This window comes from Clarias gariepinus, chromosome 4, assembly GCF_024256425.1.
Source record: "Clarias gariepinus isolate MV-2021 ecotype Netherlands chromosome 4, CGAR_prim_01v2, whole genome shotgun sequence".
Taxonomy (NCBI): Eukaryota; Metazoa; Chordata; class Actinopteri; order Siluriformes; family Clariidae; genus Clarias; species Clarias gariepinus.
This window is the reverse complement of record NC_071103.1, coordinates 3,206,779-3,228,246: the sequence shown is the minus strand read 5'-3', so window position 1 is coordinate 3,228,246 and position 21,468 is coordinate 3,206,779. Positions and strand designations below refer to the sequence as shown.

The 21,468-nt window shown below is 39.8% G+C and overlaps 1 protein-coding gene across 7 annotated transcripts; it reads right to left on the bottom strand.

The window, feature by feature from the left end:
• Positions 1 to 158: 158 nt before the first annotated feature.
• Positions 159 to 19,840, bottom strand: dtna (dystrobrevin, alpha). Of its 7 annotated transcripts, none has more exons than XM_053494058.1 (22): positions 19,658 to 19,840; positions 14,721 to 14,788; positions 13,625 to 13,705; positions 12,297 to 12,510; positions 11,984 to 12,069; positions 11,582 to 11,736; positions 11,389 to 11,494; positions 10,361 to 10,527; positions 10,094 to 10,218; positions 8,627 to 8,704; positions 6,718 to 6,789; positions 6,455 to 6,550; positions 5,803 to 5,893; positions 5,604 to 5,692; positions 5,385 to 5,498; positions 4,034 to 4,130; positions 3,752 to 3,772; positions 2,986 to 3,148; positions 2,784 to 2,873; positions 2,554 to 2,611; positions 1,680 to 1,792; positions 159 to 1,578 (listed from the first exon to the last, which is right to left on the bottom strand). In XM_053494058.1, exons 2-22 carry the CDS (start codon positions 14,785 to 14,787, stop codon positions 1,556 to 1,558), a joined length of 2,106 nt encoding a protein of 701 aa, XP_053350033.1. In that variant the 5' UTR covers position 14,788; positions 19,658 to 19,840; the 3' UTR covers positions 159 to 1,555. The 7 variants fall into 7 exon arrangements, with proteins under 7 accessions (XP_053350033.1, XP_053350032.1, XP_053350028.1 ...); XM_053494057.1 differs by lacking the exon at positions 19,658 to 19,840 and adding an exon at positions 16,223 to 16,533; XM_053494053.1 differs by lacking the exon at positions 19,658 to 19,840 and adding an exon at positions 15,035 to 16,132.
• Positions 19,841 to 21,468: the final 1,628 nt, after the last annotated feature.

Here is a 21,468-nt window from a genome sequence, read left to right as displayed (position 1 = left end):
CTGGTGGACCCAAATGGATTTTTCAGCCAAATTCATTTAACACTTAAAGGTTTTTTTTAACCTTAAACCTTTAACCTTACAGGTTCCACCTGAGTAAGACAGACAAGACGGTACAGTTATGCTGCTGCAGGCAAGAGATTACAGAGGCAGAGTTACTGTTACAACAGAATATCTTTATTTATTGTTTGCACCATGCAAAATGTAACAAACCAGTTCAAAATGGTGGGCAGGCTTATTAGGTCAAGTGTGTACAAGTGTGCAGAATAAAAGGACATAAGAACAGCTGTGCAGAAACCACGACCCTTTAAAACCGTCCATTAAATAAAAACTCTATAGACAAGTTTGTTTTAATACATGAACAAATTCATTACTTTAAACATGTGCTTAGAATTCAGCATTTAAATAACATCATTAACACAGTGTTTTAACTCAGATTGTACAAATGTCTTGTTTACGGCACTTGGAAGCTGACTGAAGTACGTCAGTGTACATTTTGTATTTTTGGATCCTATTATGTACAACATCACATCCGATAAATATTATGTTTTTATTTATTTATTTATTTTGCTTTGAACTTGCCCTGGGTATTATTTGCCTTTAAAAGTGGATTCGGAAAAAAAAGTCTAAAAAAAAAATCTGTATTTTTGAAAGTTGGATTTAAAAAATTGACATATTTCAAAAACATTTTTTTGTTTTACTATCAACTTCAAAAAAGTTAAAAATGTCGATTTATTCAATACACGTGATGTTAGGGAAGAGAATTTTTGTTTAAGTGATGTATATTTTCAAAAAAGATTTCATACAGGTCAGCTTCCATGTGCCGTAATATTTTTAACGAGTACTATTACAGTAGCATTGGGTGCTTTGCTCTGACTTCATATTTAAATAGATTTTTACTAGTTCAGTTTTATCACGCTGCACGTTTCCCTAATTAACTCCACAGTAACTTAAGAGTACGAGTGCAAATCGACAATGGGAAACGACAGTTTGCTTAAAAATATATAAAGAATTCGAATCATTCCTTATTATTCTTCAAGGGTTAACCTGATCAGCTAAGCTAAGGCAGTGTAGTCATTTGGGATTTTAAGATATATAAGGTGTGTATATATATATATATATACAAATTTCTACATCAAAATGTAGAGCTTAAATTCCAAACCAAACAGAAGAACCAACCACTTGGACATTTTCAAACCAGAAACTTATGTGACATAAAGAAAGAAAGAAAGAAAGAAAGAAAGAAAGCTAGCGGGGTCGAGGTGAGTCAGGATGAGGTGTGACGTACGCTATAAAAGATAGCAGCTTTGTTAGACCTGATTTTCCCGCCACTTTCTGTAGTACAGTACGCAAAATACTGTCTGCGTCTCTTCGTTTTATGGCACTGATGGTGTTATGACATATCTCTTCTGCATAATCTGAGTCAGTTCACAGTATTTTTTTTTTTCTAAAACAATCTTGTAAAGTCAAAATAAACTTAAAAAAGATGTGTATATTTACAGAAGTGGTGTTAATGCTCAGTAGATTCAGCCATCGTCATTGTCGAGTTCTCAGCACTTCAGTACTGCGCGATCCCTTTGCCTGTGAGAAAGAAAAAAGAAACGTTTTAAAAGTCATTCTTGTGTAAAAATGTCCTGATTTATTTCTTAGCTGTGTGTGTGTGTGTGTGTGTGTGTATGCACCATGTAGACATTCTCCAGCAGGTGTTTTCTCATCCATCGTCAGTTCCCTCTCCAGACGTCGCTCCAGCTCCCTCTCATAGCCTCCCTCTCCTTCCTGGTCTTCATCTAGCATCCTGTTGGTCCCCGAAACGCACCCCGAACAAGACACTTTTAAGTAATTCATGATTAGGAAAGTACAGGATAATCTTTTTCATGTACTGTTTTTTTTTTTCAATGCAACTGTTTTTAACCTGTATTTTACCCATTTTGTCTATTTCAAACCTTTTCCCCACAAATTCATGCATTAACATGAAGTCTTGTTGATTCTGACACCTACTGGTGAGAGGGTGTTATTACAACTCTACAGCCAGACATTAATCCTGTACCACTGATTACACTCGGGGATTAGTGAGGTCCGCGCTACAGAAACAAAGACTTAATTATCATGCTTTGGAGACCAATCTGTGGTGTTTTGTATGTAATTTGGTACGTTTTCTTTGCTTGTGTTCCTGGGAAGCTCATTTGGGTCACAATGTTTCAAAAGTAACTGAATCTTTTGTGGCTTCAGTATGAGGACCTGGACAATGTTGTGTGCCATAACTGCACCTCAAGGACTTCCTTTTCACCGTCTTTTGTCCATTTTATTAACTACACAAATAAAGGACTAAATTTCCGAGGGCTGGAGCCAAACCTGCTCCAGCTCCTAATACTTGTGCAGACCCAGGCCAAGTTGAGCCAAAAGTCCATGAGTTGAATGTGTGTGTGTTTTTTTTTGGCTGTCCTGATAGGAGGACTGGATCAGATCCAGCACCACCCTCGGGACTTTTGCTTCTGCAGCGTGGACTATGACGATCATTGTGATAATGTGAGCTCTTTAACAGAGCTAGGGAGGTACCGTGACGTGAGTCCATCAGCTTCTGTGTCAACGTTACTGTCACACTCGCTTCCTGCTTCTAGAAATGACACGACATGAGAGAGGCTTAGAAATGCTTGAATTGTGTCATTTTAGATAGAGGACTATGAGAACTGCTGATATAGAAACCTAATCCTGACCAACTTGTGAAGGCATGCTGTATGAGAAGCAGGATGAGAATATGAGACCGCTATATGAAGAGTTTGGATTACCTGAGTGAAGCTCTTTAACCAGCGACGACATGGTGCTAGTGATGGAGTCTGCAGCCACGAGCAGGTCGTTTCTTAAGTTTCGTCTCGAACCTGATGCACGGGAAGAGAAACGAGCGCATCAGCTCCAGAAACTAACGTGATCATTTTGACTATTATTATTAGTGATGATTAGATTTTCAGGTACGGATAACGGTTCACCTACTCTGAGCAAAAGCCTGTATGACGTCTCCTCCCAGGCCCATGAGCGAGTCCTGAGGTGTCTGACTGGGTGTGGTGTTGCCGGAAGTTGACGCGACGGGCGTGGGCATGGAGCTGCTGGCTGTGTGACTTGGGGAGGAACGAGAGGAGGAGCCTGGACCCTGATTCTGACATCAAATAATGTCAATTCATTAAACATGAAACATGAGGGAAGAACAAATCCAATTTATTTTGGTGGTGGTGGATTATTCTCAAGACAGAAGAGACACCGGTCTGATAGTAGCATGTTAGAGCGCGGTACTACTCATGGTAACTTTATCAGGAACATTCATGCGATTAACAAAGAGTCAAAATGAGATGCATTTCTGCTCAGATTAGTTGTTTGAGTTACTGTTACCCTGTCGGCTCGAACCCGGCTGGACTTCGCTTCTGATCGCTCTTATCAATTAACATTAACTCAAGGTTATGCTTTTTTCCCCCTTTCATTACATGGATAAGCAGGTGTACAGGTATTTTAGATTGCCTCAGTACTCAGTATCGCTACGAAATAATTCTGAGAAATTTGTTTCTTTGACCAATAATACAAGCATCGTGAAAAGCTCCACTCCACTCTCTCTCTCGTATTACACTACATCGCGCAGTGCTCGTCAATACGACGCATTAGTGGGGAGTGTCTGGAACCATGCATTCAAACCCAGACGTGTTCGTCATCTCTAAGACATGTCTACACACTCACGCACTCACAGGCCTTGTAGGTGTTATAAACTTACTAGCTGCCTCCATTCTTCCTCCTGTAAACAAAATGATTAGGTGTTCACTGGGACAGTGCATCCGGACATACAATATTAATCTGTTGTAATCTCCATACCCAGATCCAGACTAGCATTCCTCACTCTCTTTGTACCTTTCCTATTAGCATTATGGTTGCTACTGAACAATATTCTTTAAACATTTATAGTTGGAAAGGGTTAATAATGAAACGCATCATGTCTTTTCTACAGCAGTTGGTTTCATCACAGTTTCTCGTTTCATTTAATCATATAATCTCCTACCTTTAAGAGTAACATGAGCTGTTCCAGCTGCACCATCAGTTCTCTTCTGCTCCCTTGAAGAGCCGACATCCTGTCTTCCAGTTCTTCCTTTCTCTGCCTAATGGAATTGATAAAAAAATGGCAAGGCTGCACTCACTTATCAGTTAAAATGCTAAATGTTATATCTACAAGCACAAGAATCAAACAAAATCTGGTCACTGTCTCACTCATGTTCCGCACTGGTTTCCGACAAGGCCTACCCCTGCTTTCAGCAACATTTCTTGGTCTCAAACACCGAATGTAGAGGCAGGTCTTGAGAACGACCAGAAGATCTTTACCGGTCCTGCACACTCTACAGTGGCTGTTACTGGCAAGTTGCATGCCATCAGATCTGTCAAACTGTCACAGGTCTTCGTCCTGCTTGACCTTTCAGCAGTCTTTGATACAGGCACTCAAGTCTCTGCTGTCCATCCTCATTAGTCTTGGAGTCCATGGCACAGCAGAGGAATGTTTTTCTCATCACTTGTCATAAAAGGGATTGACGTCCACATTACTCTCCACTGGTGTCCCACAAGGCTTAGGGCTTGGACCTCTTGTGTTATCACTCTATACCCACTTTCAGTGACATCATGTATTCACACTGGCTTTCCTACTAATGACACTCAACACATGGCATTTCCTCTCCTTTTCCCCACCTCTTAGACACTCATATTTCTGCTCCAGTCTCATCATGTCCAGCCGTCATCTTGACATTGATGGCAGAGCTGTTAAAGTAAATCCCAGTGAGACTGAACTGTTGAACCTTTCCAAGAAATGCATCACCATCTCATGTTAAGATGTTGTGATCTTCCTGGACAACGCTTAGGTCACACCATGTGCCCTTGCATGCAATATTGGTGTAGTACTTGACAGCGAACTAGCCATATTTTCTCAAATATAACTAACCTGAATTGGTCACGTAGGAACAACATCAGGAAGATCTAGCTATTTCTATCCTGAGAGAACAGAATACAGAAGCTCGCTCCGTTGTCTTGCTGGTTTGCCATCGAGAACCGTCCAACCTCAGCAAGTGATCTAAAATGCAGCTAACACATGACTTCGTATCAAGCTCCCTTACTTCTCCAAGGCTGTCCCATTGCTACATTCCCTCCACTGGTTCCCTACAAAGTGAGTGATGTGGCGCAGCACTTTAGTCCATCAATCTGCTCATTTAAAGCCTAAAGCTTTTACAAATGTGGAGGTAAACAAGATGGACCGCTAGATATGAAAAAGGATACCAAGAATGCATTGGATGTTGTTGACGATTATTAATTGTTAATTCTACAAATGAATAGTCAAAACATTACCAAATTCCATTGAGAGATTTTTATACCTAAGAAGTCGAAGCTCAGCGAGCAGTGTAGGGTTTTGCTGGCTTTTGTCAGCTAGAGGTTGAGATGCTTCGTCATGCTGCTGTCTTAACCTCTGAATCTCCTGCAAGATTTCCCTGTGAAGAGCAGCACAAGGCAATACGTAACCGTTTCAGTGGTACTCTCTTTAGAGCTATGGATTGCTACTAATAAGCAAGGATTATAAGTCTTTTATTTTTTACTTGTTCTTGCTTTCCAGTTCAGCAATGAGTTGCCTCTGCTGTTTGTTCGTGTCCAGAGAGAGAGACAGCTCAGTCGGCACTCTGGCTTGCTGCACCACAGGGGACAAAACATTCTCAGTATTTGCTGCTAAAATAAAAGAAAAAAAGAAAGAAAAACTGCAAAAAAAAAAAAAAAAAAAATCGAAATTGTCCATCTTACCCCAGATGGTCTGTCAGCAGCCAGTCGGGAGGCATAGCGGGCAATGAGGTAGTGCTCATCATCCTGGTTATTATTCCTGCTTTCCAGCAAACTATCAAAAAAAAGGTAAATATAAAACAAGTATGCAAGTTAGCGTGTTAGCTGAAGAAAATTTAGAAAAGATGTGTTGGTAAGGTTTGCATGAAGAAGTGACATCTACGTCACATTTATGAATGTGAGGAAACTCTGATGCTTCAAATAAAGCATCCACACCATAATTGGTGTGGAGCATTAAATGCTCCACACCAATTATTCTAATTATAAAGGGATTATAATGTAATATTAAATTTAGATAAAAAACAATTGGAAAATTGCTGTGTTGAGGTTTGAGGTAACATTCATTACACAATATATGCAACAATTAGTTAAAGATTAAGATTTAGCAAAACCCATTTTTTTTGCTGGAAAGTAAAACATTCAATACAGTTAGCTAATTAAACAAAGCCTTCAAAAAAAAAAAAAAAAAATCAAGCACTGGCTGTTAGCAAGCTCCGAATCCCACTTTCGAGCAAAATGTCCACCAATGAGCAAAAATCTCATTTTAATGCAAATCTGTAATATTATTAGAATAAAGCCGTCGCTGCAGTTCCAGCCACATGTCGATTACACTAACCCGGTGCGCTGCTGCTTTTGGAGGAGGTTCACATATAACCCAATGAGAACATGTTCATCTGCGAGTCTGTCCGCTATATCAAGGCTATACTGAAACCTGAAAACACATACGTTAGGGAGGGAAAACATGGCACAACTTCCCCGGTCTTAAGTGTGTGCTACCTTGTAGTACTTTTTTAATCCAATAAAACGAGTTTGAGATCATATGGGAAAGTAAGAAAGTCAAATTATTTGCCGTTGGAGACGTAAAGAACACACACTCACCCTTTTCCTTTCAGTAGGTCTGGAGTATCCCTTGTCAGGAGTTTTCTCTGTTTAATGTCGTCATTCCCGGCTCTGTAAAAGTGAAAAAGTGCGATCAGTAAGAGGCGGACCATCACACAATGACTCAGTATGTCTCGGTGGGACGAGAAAAACATTTCTGCTGAAAGTATGACATCATACAGTATAAACACTCAGCAGCCTTTCCATTAGGCGCTCCTGTTCAACTGCTCTTTAACGCAAAAATCTCTAATCAGCCAATCACATGGCATCAACTCAATGCATGTAGGCATGTAGACATGGTCAAGATGATCTGGTGAAGTTGAAACCGAGCATCAGAATGGGGAAGAAAGGTGATTTAAGTGGTTGTAAACATGATGTGGTTGTTGGGGTCAGATGGGCTATTCTTGTCCAGTGAGGGCAGTTCTCTGGGTGAAATGTACTGTTGATGCCAGAGATCAGAGGAGAATGGCCGGACCGGTTTGAGCTGATAGAAAGGCAACAGTGACTCAAAACGCATCTCTAAAAGGTTGAACCTTGAAGCTGATGGGCTACAGCAGCAGAAGACCACACTGTGTGCCACTACTGTCACCAAAAAACAGAAAACGAGGATGTAATTCGCCTTGGGTTCACCGAAATTGATGATTGGAAAAATGACGCCTAGTCTGATGAGTCTGGATCCATCCTGCCTTGTATCAACAGTTCAGGCTGGTGGTGATGTAATGGTGTAGTGAAGATTTTCTTGGCATCCTCTAGGGCCCCTTAGTGTGGTCCACCTGAGCATGGTTTTACCCGAGTATTGTTGCTGACCGTGTGCATCCCTTTATGACCACAGGATAATCATCTCAAACTGGTTTCTTGAACATGACAGTGAGAGGTCACTGTACTCACATGGCCTCCACAGACACCAGATCTCAATCCAATAGAGCTCCTTCGGGATGTGGTGGAACGTGAGATTCATATCATGGATGCGCAGCCAACAGATCAGCAGCGATTTCTGGTTGCTGTCATGTCCATACAAACCAAGGAAGGTTTCCAGCACCTTGTTCCACCATGTATGCCATGAAGAATTAAAGCAGTTCTGAAGGCAAAATGGGGTCCAGACAAGTACTAGCAAGGTGTACCTAATGAAGTGGCTGATGAGTGTATAAATATAGTCTGCAATGGTGCTAATAAAGCTAATTATTGCCAAGAACTCAAAGCACCACCTCCACATGCTTGTGATTAGATAAAGTTGGCACAAAATTGAAGTCTTTTTCCCCTGAGTGGATTTCATTTTTTTTTTTTCACACAAACAGCAGAAAAGTCTCATTTTTAGCACAGGGCAATACAGAAGACAACTATCACGAGGTCAAAGCTGTAAATATTGGCACCTCTGTTTGTAAAAATGATCACCTTCCAGTCTTCCACCATTTCACGTATGAGGTCATAACCATACAAAGCCGTTTTCCTAATCCTGCTCCTAGCATCCTGCCACACTACACTTCGATGTTTTATTGCTCTACAGCCCCCCAGTAAAACAAGCTGCATCGTTTGGCTGATTTATGTTTCTCAAAAACCAAAAACGTCTTTGCAGTTGGAATACATAAATAAAAAAATCATCTGGTATTTCCTGTTTAGGATTACAACAAACCACATAAAAGAGAGTTTTATCTACTTTAAGCCATTTGTAATTATTTGAAGCTGTTGGAAGATATTTCTAAAAAGACACAAAATGATCTACACGTAGAACAAGAATGCTGAAAGTTTGCGAAGAGAAAAAAATGTTCGGAAATAGTTAATAAATAGTCTTATATTTGGTTGATTTGTTATAACCACATAAATGTAACAGTAATCAGAAGACTTCCACTTGCTAAGGTGACTTTCTTTTTAGACTAGCAGTACAGTGGTGTGTGTTCAACGCCGCACTCACACTCTGAAGGGCTTGTTGCTCGAGGGCATGGTGTGGGACAGCGCGTACTCGTTCCCACTGTTTATTGGCCTTGGAGGCCTGGAACAGAGACACGAGTTAGATAAAAAGAAAGAAAGAAAGAAAGGAATGAAATTAGAGGACACCGTGATGATGATAAAGAACTCGTGTGAGTGATGTGTCGAGCTTCTAAGAGTTGGCAGCGTAAATGATAGTTCATGATGAGGGTGATTAATATGCAGTTATGCAAACGACACAGTCGACTTACCAAGTGTCACTATTTTTGGTAGCAAAAGAGAGGGGAAAAAAAGAAAGACAAGAAATATGTTAAGTGCAGTGCTTTATCCCATAAAAAGCATCAGTTTGCCTAAGGTTTTCATGGCAAAACTAATAATAAAAATGAAAATATTTTCCCCAAAAGAAACAGCTAGATATTTTAGTCCTCTTATACCACAGCAAACTGTTAACCCCATCAATTCTTTTTTTTTTTTTTTTTTTAAGAATAATCTATTTTTTTATCCATTTACTGTATATTCACATTGAATATTATGGAGTGACCATGGAACATGTTACTACTTGTGTTACAGCAACAACAAGCAAGCGTTCTTTTCAATATTTAACCCGCCTCACTTTCTTCTTCTATAAAGTTCCCTTTTTGCGAGTCGGCAAATGTAGCTACCGATTGTTAGGAAACGATAGTTATGCAACAGTATAAGCCGTGATGCGGTCATAGGCGTACATGACACATGACATAGGGCACAGTCCGAGCCAAAAGGTGAGGAGAATAAACCACGGAGGTGCTGGACAGTCCTGATAACGGACAGTAATGATAATAAACGTTTCTCTTCACATTTCCACTTTTTCCGCTTTAGATAATCAGCTCAGTTAATTTTTGGGGTTGAATCTCAAATAGCGTTGAATGGAAAGCTGGTGCGCTATGTACAGTAGAAGGTACTATTGCCTGTTCTTCACACCAAGTAGTGCCCTTAAGGGAATTGGAATTCAGGCTTGTGTTACGAGCTATTTAGCTTTAAATAAGCCATAAATAAAAAGGTGCGATTCTGAACGACTTTGAAGTGATTAGTGCAGAGATGTTGTGTTGTTTAAGACGACATAACGTTATTAGATGTGTGGTGTTACTGAAAGTGCTTCTGTGACTGGTTGTGAATCACCCCGTCCAATCAGACTTCTCGGTATAATCCTAATTAAACATCTTCTTAAGGAGAACTTCATCAATTCCGTAGAAACTAAACATATTCAAAAGCACACATTAAAATCAGCTTGTAGTCTGAAGCTGCAAGAACTACAATCAGCTCCTTCAAACCAATCAGAGTCTGTACTGTATCATCAGTCAGGTAGGAAACAGGTTATGACATTGTGACATGTTGTAGGTTTAAACCATGGTGGTGGTGTTCTGATAACTGCGTATAAACTTAGACACAATGAGACGTGAGTTCAAGACTGACTTACACCGCATGAGCGAGGTTTAGAGGTTTCTCAGGAACGTCAGAGAAGATGGGATGGAGTGGCTCCCGGTTGGAGGCGCAGCTCAGAGACTTGCTCAGAGCATTCGATAACTTCTTAGCAGGGGATTTCTAGAGGGGGGTTAAAAAAAAGTAAAATGTAATTATTTCCCTTAAAGATTTGAAGAAAATTAAGCTTTTTGGTAACTTCATCAGAACGTTCAACGGAAATCTGTACTGTGTGAAAGAATGAGTTGAACCTAACGTGCCGTACCCATGACGTGTATTCCTTCATCTGGTGCTGGTTGCTATGGGAGCCGGAGGCATGCCCCTTCCAGAAGCACTCCTGGCAGAGCTGGTAATTATGGCATTGTTGGCAACGATAGCGAAATCCCATCATGCTTTGGCTGTGGCAGTACGAGCACTCAACTGGGTGGAAGACTACGCAGGCAAAGGAAAACAAACTGAGCCACATATTTTTGCAAACTGTAAGTATTCTGTTTATAAGTTTCCCATGGACTCATTCCATCTTGGTCATGTTAAAATTAAACAGTTGCTCATAACCTTATACCAAGAGTCACTGTGGTCAGGGTACAAGTACAATGCAATGAAACACAAAATGATCTGCATATCTGTGTCATTATTCAGAAGATTATTTTCCAATCTTCAGCTCTTAACTCTCGCCTGAGAAATGTTTGTTTCTTGCACCTCCATGTTGTGTGAAAATCCCAGGAGATCTGTCGTATTAAAAATGCTCCATCTATATTCTCTAAATACCCCAAAATAACCAAAGTTTTTTTCTTACGTTTATGCCACATACCCTCTCGCTCAAAAGTTTGGACACCCCTTCTAACTCCATGGTTTTTCCTGATGTTTATTTCTTTCCACATGATACTTGGACGATACATGCAGAGGTAGGTTTTGGTCTTGCTTTTCTGGGAAGGTCTTCACGAGAAGATCCGTTTCATCATATAGCTTGATGGGTTTGCAAATGTACATGACAATACTGTTCTTGCAAGAACTGTTTCAGAACAGCTGACCTTTGTGTCTTAAAATAACAACTGAATGATGCTGCTGTTGTTGTTGTTGTTGTTGTTACATAATTACCTAATTCCATATGTTATTTTGCAGTTTTGAAATACACAGTATTTTTTGTAGAATGTAGAAAATAGATCGCTTAATAAAAACAAAGAAATTTGCAAGTGATCCCAAACTTTTGAGTGGTAGTGTAATTTGCTAACTGAATGCCTGTATCAACATGCAGGGGGACATGCGTTCTGTACAAACTGGCCAAAACCTCACCGTTCTCCACATTGGCCAGCCGATGCATAAGTGGCAACCATACAAGACACTGTGGCGCAGGATCGGACATGAAGGTGTCCAGGAACATGTTCAGAGAAACCTGTTTCTGTAACAAAGCACAAAGAATTACAACGTAGCCAGATTAATCAACAAAAATGAACCTGAAAAACATAAACAGTAAAGTTTTACCTACTTGTTGTGCAAAGCAAGTCCTTGCAGTCTGCTCGGTATAGCTAAAAGACGGTCCTTCAAAAATGGCAACTGGAAGCTTGAGCGCCTCCTTCAAGAACTGGTCGAACTGGGAATAAATCATCATGCCTGTTGGGTCTGCTATCTGGGAAAAAATGTCTGAGCAGCAGTGATGGAAAGGAGAGAACATAATGTTAGTGTAATGTTAAACTGGACTACATCGGACCAATAATAGCCACTGGTGACTAGATTCCAGACAAGGTCAAGGTCTTGTTTAATAACTGAAGCTTGCTTCCTGTGACCTTGTTATATCATGATAAAAGAACACATTAGGCGATTCAGCGTAAGTTCCATCGATCAACATTACTTGACTCAGGCCGGAGGTAAAATTCAAGGTGGAGCTTACATCTTAATTTGTCCATAATCTTCCCTCCACATAACGTAGCAAGCGCCATCTTCGTGACAAATACCGAGATCTTGCCCAGACCTTCCCTACAAGGAAAAGAAAAGCATGCCAATGAAACACGTAGCTAAACATAGCTGCTCAGAACCATGCAACATCTTGGCCAGGCATCAATGAGAAGACAAGTGGACTATAAAACCCGAAAGCAAGCTAGAGATGGCGTTAACACCCCCCTCAAGTCATTTCTACCAGACAACCCTGCTTGGGAGCGACCGTAATAAGATGCCCATTAACACAAAAGACACTGGAGTCTTACGGGTCGTACGCTGCGAGCAAGAAGTTGAGCAGAAGTAAGACGGACTGCTCCACGTTGATCTGGTGTGTGGTGGGCATGCGCTTGTTCAGGTGGAAGAGGATGGTGGACAGTATTGCTTCGAGTCGAGCCACTGAGAACTCCGTGTTGAGGTCCATGGTGTTGAGGCCGTTCTCCCGGAAGGCTTCGATGACGTTCCAGATGTCCACTAGGTGCACTGCGGGCACAGGGCGTGGATAATGCAAAAAAAATAAATTGCTGGTGCGATCATGATGAACATTTATTTTGTTTGGAGAATAAAACAATATCAGTTTGGTTGTTTGATAACTGTGTCAAGAGATTTGCTTAAAGTTACAGCCGTTTCATGGAAATATCGTGGCTATGTTTTTTTTGTTTTATTTTATGCGCAACAGGATTAATGTGGGGCTGTGGCTGTTTTATGACCTTTGTTGCTAAATAAACTCGTAGCAAATCGTAGCAAAAATATATATATATATATTTTAAGGAGGAACTGGGCTTATAGTAAGTGAAATAATCTAACTGCACTAGCTACATACAGCCACTAGAGGCACCAAAGATCCCCACTGTTTAAATCTGTGAAGTCTTTCCAGATTTACTGTAGAACTTCGCAGTTCAATTCTAATATCAATTGTTGTGCGGTCGCTTTTGTTGTTGCAGTAATGGTCCTTCCATTACAGTATTGTGTTTGATGTATAATAATAATTATTTTATTATTTTATTTAATAATAATAATAATAATTATTATTATTATTATTAGTAGTAGTAGTAGTAGTAGTATTAATAATAATAATAATATAATTTTTTATAGTTGCTTTGTCACTTGTTTGTTGCAAGGTCTTTAAAGAACTTGCTTAGAAATGTTAAGGATTGTCATTTTAGACAAATATTGCAAATGTTGGTTGAAGCCTTATTCCAGTTACTTATTTTTATTTTTCCAATAACCATGCATAACTGTTATTTTCTTCAAAATACAAATTTGTACATAAGTGCTGCTCGCTTATGTATTATTGTATACAAAGTGTAATCAGACGTTGGTTATTGATATGTTTATAAAAAACTGAAAAATGCACTGGACATGTCAGAACTTCTTTAGGGCCCCAAAATACCTGCAGAGCACTAAGGGTTAAGACCCAGAGCATATTTATTTAAGATTGGGTTTTTTTCCTTTTTTTTTTTTTTTTTATTATTATTATTTTTACAGCTACAGGTAAAGTGTTTTATTTTTTTTAGTTTGAAAGCAAGTGACAACTTTTTTTTTTTTTTTTTTGGTCTGCTCTACAACAACGTGGTGTCTTAGTGCTTGTACTCACAATTGCATCTCTTCTGAATGAATCTGAGTTTGCATGCAGTTCTGTAGGTGGAAAGTCTGATGGAGTCCAACTGTAAAGCTCCTGAAAAGAGGAGAGACGTTAACAAATAGCGTGGCTGTGGATACAGGGACATTTTCTGTAACCAGCAATTAGCATTTACTGTATTTAGCGTTAAAAATTTTCAGGACAAAGAAAGCAATGTTTATGCTTTTTTGTTTTAAACTTTGATAATACAACAAGCTGTCTTTTTTTGGCGAAACATTGTTGTGATGTAATTAGGCTGCCATTGGTATTAGCTTGTTGGAATTTAGAACGACTTCATGAAATAATGTCGGACTAATGTTGACTACATGACATGGGGATAACGCTGAACGAACGCTCCAAACACAATCTTGCAAACACGTCTTGAAACACGACGCCCTGGGCCGAACTCGAACTCGGTAAAATTTCAGAAACGTGACATCGGGAAGCTGTCGTGTCCGTCCCAATCTCCGAAAAAAAATTCTAAACCCCGTCAGAAACTTAGGCGTGGTCACACGTTGTGCAAATAGATATTAATCAGCATAGATTCTTCAAATGAGGGTTACGATTACGTTGTTTTGAAGTTATATTTGCAACGTTGTGTTTGAGTCGCTCAGTCAACATTCTCTCAACATCATTTATTTATTTTTTTTTCAGATTTTTCCAATTTTCTCCCCTAATTTAGTCGTAGCCAATTCCTCCCCGTCACTAGGGGGCTCCCACGTTAAGGCTACTACTACCCCTCAGCCGGGAGGGCCGAAGACTATCACGTGTTTCCTCCAAACCGCGTGATGTCAGCCGACCGCATCTTTTCGAACTGCTTGCTCACGCACCATTAGGAGGAAGTAACGGAGTAACACACTCTGAGGAAAGCGCTAGCCGCTCCTTCCGCGTGCACGAGCTCACAGACGCCCCTGATTGGCTGAAGAGCCGTGATTAATGTGGGAGCGCAAGTACCTGTCATACCTTCCCCCTGAGAGAGCTCGGCCAATCAGCTCTCTTAAAGTCATGTTTCTTCAAACAGTCTAAAGGTTTTTCAAAAACATAAAAAACAAACAAACGGTGTGACACTTACGCATCTCGGCAAACAGTTGTCTTCTGTCTGCCATGGTGCTGCCGCTATGCTCCGCTTCCTCAATCATTCTGTCGAATAGAACAAACAGCACAAAAACCCTGAGATACCGATTCCCACTATCTGTGTGTAAAATAATCATGTTACTGAAAGTAAACCAGTGCTTGTGAAGTGAAAACGCAGTTGCTTTTCATTCGGTCTGTGCAAAAATGCTTAAAGCATGCACATGGACTCTTACTGTAAGTTGCAAAGCAGGACAAAGAAGCGTGTGAGAACAATACTGAAGAGCCATGGCTGACTGCACACGGCCAACCCACCCTGCCATCCCGATCATGTGATGCATCGCTACAGCAACAGGGAATCCAATCATCCATGTCCCGAAAGGAAGGTGAAATTACAGAGCGGCGCTGGGAGAACAGTACGGGATGGAGTGGTGTCGGAGTTGATTTGAGTTGCAGTCTGAATCCCTCTATGTATCTCTCTCTATCTAATGTCTCTCCACCGAATATAAGTCAGAGCACAACATAGATATACGTGAAGAATACGATATGCTGCATCGGGTGCTATTCTGTAAGCTGCTGCATGAGAAGTCTGAAAGCTGGTCAAAGAATTTTAAATAATGTTCATAAAATAAATCTGTAGCGTCCCTGTAGAGCGAGGACAGAAGGCGAGTTACAAACCGAGAAAGCATCAGGATAAATAAGGATTCTTGCGCATGAACTTCAGCCAGGAAGCTAAACATAGCACGGACATAAAGGTTATAGCGGCGTGCCAAAGTATCCCGGAATAACTCGACCATAAACCACGTGTAGGAGAACATAACTCACTGGAAGCTTCAAAACTGTAGCAGATTATTTAAAATATAGAAATTTAAACACTACATATAGTTAATAAAGTGATGCCCGCCCTCGAACATCCTCCAGTATTGAGTCCTTGAGTAAAGCGTTTAATAATTTCAACAGAAAGCCGTTAAAACATTTTACAATTTTCGTTTTTTAAATCCTTGTAGCCATGAGTCATGACCGACACCGGAGACTCCTTCCTTCCAAGTCATTGTGTAAGATGGAGTAGTGTACATACAGTATATGTAGTTAATATAAATAAACCTGCAATTAATGTCGAGGAACAGGTAGCGTCAGGGCTGCTGTTGCCAAAAAAGCAATCAACACCACTCGAGACTCCAGTAGCATGGTGGTGAAGTACAGTTACAGAGAGGTGACGGAGAAAAATCTGACAATCTGTCACACTCTACCGAGCTTTTTCCTTTTTCGTCCACGTGTGATGCATGATTAGGTTTAGGGAATGTCCCGCCCTAGATCCGGGAAAGCAGTGACACCAGCCAGCAGCTGACGCATGCCAAAGAAATAATGCGAAAACAACAACTGAAAAATGTCATGCATCGATCTAAAGCAGAGGTGTAAACATTCAAGTGTAAGAAAAATCATGCATGACCATAACTCTGCTCTTTGTTTATGTAATCAAGCCCAGTCAGTGTGAAGACATACCCGCCGGAGAGCACCATGGTCCGCCCCTCTATCTTTATCTCTCTCTTTCTCTCTCTCTCTCTTATTTACAAAGTTGTGTTGCCTGTAACGTCGTTCTTGCCGTACACGTCCCTCTTGTTTCCTCACCACAACAAAAGCGGTACAGTGAAGCGGAGAGCAGCCAAGCTGAAATTAGAAACTGTCAGCTCCAGCCTGCGCAGTGCCTCTATCTTTAACTTCCAACGTGCAAGCTTTACATTCCTGCTCGGCTTCAGGCGGCTGCCTTAGCTCCTCTCACGCTCGCTGGCTCTCCTTCTGGCGCCTTTCGCCTCGCACATCCGCTGCATGAGAATTAAAAGAAAGTGGAGACGGAGCAGGAGCTGAAGCTGGAGCCGATGTATGACCGGCAATGATGAGCCGTATTACAAGAATCTCAGCCGGTTCTCATTAACACACTCGTTCTTCTAATATTTTAACGTTTCTGTAATGCTCGGTCATTTGCAGGGATTTGTATTACAGTACATTACCAACACACAAACCTGACGGTTACTATTTGCCTGTGTGGAAGGAGTCTCCAGTGCCGGTGCTTTATAACAGGTGTGACCTTTTACTGCTGCTGTAGCATAAGTGCGAAGGACTGAACATTACATGCCAAATCAGGAAAAAACGCTCTCATAACCCGGTCATAACTGACATCAATGTCCAATAATATAAGAGTCTATATATCATGGCAAAGACTGATGTCATGTCGTAAAATAAGATGTCATGACATCCAATGTTACAACATGACACATGGCAGGCAAAGTGCACACTAGGCAGAGAAGTCATGTGACAGGGCACATGGCACAGACATGTCATTAAATGCCACATGACATCGAGCACACTTTGTATACCGTCATATCGTGTCATTAAATATTACATGACTTGATGACACGTTCTTATCATCACATGACGATATCAGAGAGCTCGCTTAGCAGACTTTAAGACTGATGTCACGTCATCGAATGACAACATATAAAGCCTGTAGCACATCTGACTCGTTTTTTAGCGAAATGATGGAACATAATAATGTCATGACCGCAAACATCAGAATGTACTGCACATTTGTTTGATGTCATGACGTAAGCTCTTGTCACCTGACACAGAGCACCCTTAGGAGAGTTTAATCAATTTGTCATGACAGCAAACTTCACAACCTGACTTATAGCCTCACATGACATTTAGTCTGTAAATATCACGTGACACAATTGACATAGATAGCTGGGACAACATAAGCAATCATGACAAAATGACATTAAACACACTCGGCATGGAATGACGTCATGGCGACATGACACCAGTCATCCTGTTATGGAAATGCATGATCTGGCAATGTCCGTCATGTCATGCAGGTTCCCTCTTACATCCCTGCACTCGTGTCCTTTCACGGACTCTTACACGCTGTACTTGCAATATTGCAATATTTTTTCTTTTTTACAAAGGAAAGGAAACAACACTCATCTCTCTACACAGCACCTGGATTTATTTATCGAGGCTGCTTTGAAAATGTGCGGCTGTGTTCCCATAATAATAATAAAAAAAAACAAGTTCTTGTGAAGTTCCGCTGAATAACAGCGCAGTAACTCACGCTGCTTTCGGCACTCAGTATTATTATGGCATGGAACATTAATTTTGATGTGAAACATTCCGGTGTCAGCGCGGAACTCAGTAAAATGGACGTCCCGGTCATTCCTGACACATTTACAGCTGTTTTCAAGAACAGCGAGTCTTTTGCGCGAACACTGAAATTTGACTGTTTATGTAAAGCTCATGTTATAATTTCTCTCTCCGCATAGCGTAAGTGTATTACGATTTGATGCGTGTCAGAATGTTTTTAGCTAGTTTTAGGATTAGGACTTGCGCTGTTGGAGATGACCCAAAAACAAATACGGGGGCCTGGGTTCTAGGACATCCTTTACCGACGGACCTGTGATTAACGAGCACGACTATGTTTTGTGTAATTTGCCTCATCAACCAACCGGTCTTTCAGATTCGACACAAAATACCTTCAGAGTGAGCTTAAGCGAATACAAATGTTTATTTCTCAAGGTTCGCATGCTTTTCTCTCGTGTTTCGTCATCGGTGTACGTGTTGACAGCTACACCTCTGACACCGCAATCCGTTCCAGACAGCGTTGGCTCACCAGTTCAGGTTCTGCTCCACTAACCAGAGGGTGGGGGTGAAAATTCCAGCGCTGCCGGAGATCAGCATTGGCAAGGGTTACTTTATGGGTGCCAAAAATGTCAAAACAGCCACATTCACTTTGTAGAGTTCTGTGATTAAAGCTGTTTCAGTCTGCTAGCTGAACTAATTACAATGATGTCACCATCTCTGGCAAAAAGAAAAATGTAATAATAATAATAAACTTAGTGTGACGGAGGGTGACATCACAAGTCTATACATTGCAAAAAAATATATAAAAAATACACACCCTAGGCATAAACCAAATGTGTGATCCTAATTAATATTCAGCAGCTCCGCCATTGATTGTGCTGAACACCATGACACAAGCCACGCCCACTTGTTTTCCATTGGCTCAATAAATCCAAACCTTGCAATTTCACGGCACAAAAAAAGTAAAACTACGCACTGACTTTTTAATCTCATTTCTTCTGACTGCTGCTCCTGTGGATAAGCAGAACTGCATCGTTTTGGGGTTCTCCTATTACCGGAGCAACGGTTCTATTGTAAATGCTGCACAAATATTGGCACCCCTGTAATGCGCACACCAATTACGACTGCCTTGATCATTTAATCAGGAATGAATTGTAGAAATTGAGCGAGCAGCATCTGTTGTGACCCTAAACCAATTCCCCTGATCTATACCTGGTCTAGGTTTAATTTCTTTATTATTAATATTATTATTTATTATTGTTAGTATTATTATTATTATCATCTTAAATCACAGGTTAATTGGTCAGATTTGGCTCGAATCAATCTGTGATTATTAGGGAATTCTTCAGGTAAAGTGGGCATGTTAGAGCAGGATAATCACTAATGTCTGCAGCGCAAGGGTTCTCCAGGAACCTGTGGCCTTGGGGATGGTCTCCTGCCATTACTCCTATATCAATCATGTACATAATCTGCATTTTAAGTGTTAAATACACGTAATTCAAATAAATGTCATTTGTTTATTTTGGCGTTTTTTTTAAAGTAAAGGGGAGAGAAATTAAAATCAGGGAAAATTTGTGTCTATGGTGTATAGTAATAATAATAATAATAACAACAACAATAATAACAACAATAACAATAATAATAACAGACGCTCGTTACGTTCCCCAAAATCGCTCTGAAATGCGTTTGCATTATTCTGTTCATGCATTTATTTACAGCAAGCAAACAAACAAAGCACGACTTTATTCAGATATTTTGTTTAGTGCATCCACAGCGCGAGCCCGAATTGCACTTGCTACTTACCAGCGCGAGGCATCAGCGCGAGGCAAATGTACAGCTAATAAAATAAAATGATAAAACAATAAAATACAGTCATAATGAATCGCTCAGGTTATCAGAGCCGAGCGGTAAATGATCGCCATGGTGTGGACCTGGAGCCGCGGTCTCTCTCTCTCTCTCTCTCTAACGCTGTCTCTCCTCTCCGCGGCGTCGTCTCTGGCGATTACGTCATGCAGAATCTCTCTCTCTCTACCGGGAATCGGATGAGTCACTCTACCGAACTGATTCATTTACAGAGCCGAATCTTCAGTGAGTCGACTCTTTTGATTCACGCAGGTTAAATACTGACCTGATTTTTTTATTTCTCTGTCTGTCTGTTCATCTGTTTATATATCATCATCATCATCATCATCATATATATATATATAAACAGATGAACAGACAGATAGAGAAATAAAACAATAAAAAAACAACATATATTATATATATATATATATATCTGTTGGTAATATGTATCTATATAAACCCATCTGTATTTCTTCATATCTATTATTTCAATCATCATTTTTGAATAAAATATTCCTGTATTTCTGTGTATTATCTGATCTTTCGGTTTGTCTATTCATTCATTTATTCATACATTTTTCGAAAAACATTATAAAATGTAACTATCTATATATCTATTCAAGTTTCTATTCAAACAAATTGTCTATCTATCTATCTATCTATCTATCTATCTATCTATCTATCTATCTATCTATCTATCTATCCCTCATCCATGCTTAGTAAATTAGCTTATAAAATCTATTTATTTATTCATTTAATTAAATCATTCTATTTCTATCTCTCTATCAATCTGTTCATTTATTTATTCATTCATAAGTTAAAATGAATTATAACTACGGTATACCTGTCTTCCTCTGTATATTCTTTCATATAATTATACCATTACATCTATCTGTCTGTCTGTCTAGCTGTTTTAAATATGTATGTATTATTTGTAGTTATTTCTTCATCATCCACTAAGTTACATAGTACTAATAAACAGATCATAAAATCTATATATATATTAGTATAGCTACCACTTTTTTTATTTATTTATTCATTAATTCATTTCTGAATGTCTGTCTTTCTGTTAAAATCTTCTCCTTCTGTTCATCTATTCGTTAATTCATATATTTTTTAACAAATTGTAAAATCTTACTATCCCTCTATCTACTCATAGAATTTTTATTTATAGAAATTGTCTGTCTATCTATCTATCTATCTATCTATCTATCTATCTATCTATCTATCTATTTGTCTGTCTGTCTATTTATCTGTCTGTCTGTCTGTCTGTCTCACTCCACTACACAGAGTGCAGGAGCGCGCCCGCTTGCTTGTTGCTAGGAGACCGTCTAACTCAGTACACAGAAGGGAGAGAGACATCAGCTGGAGCCAAACGGCCATTTCACATAAACTAACCCGACAGCTTCTCACCATCACTGTCAGCTGTAAACAAACCCAAATTACAGACTGATTACAGTCTCAGTCATTAATATCCATCCTGTGCTTGAATTTGGACATAACCGGGTAAGTTATCTGATTAACTTGCTAGTTAACATTGGGTAATGTCCTGACTTAGACTGTTGTTTTATTAGTTAATAAAGTTATAGCATTAAAGTACACTTCACATTACATAACGACTGTTAGGAACTACAGTATGTACAGTTGATCTCTCTCAGTACGGTTCTAGACTTGTCAAAATAATATTAAATTAGTGCAGATAGACATATGATGAAATGTTCTTAAAGATTCTTTGTGGATCAGTTCCTCTGACCTGAGTGATTCATAAA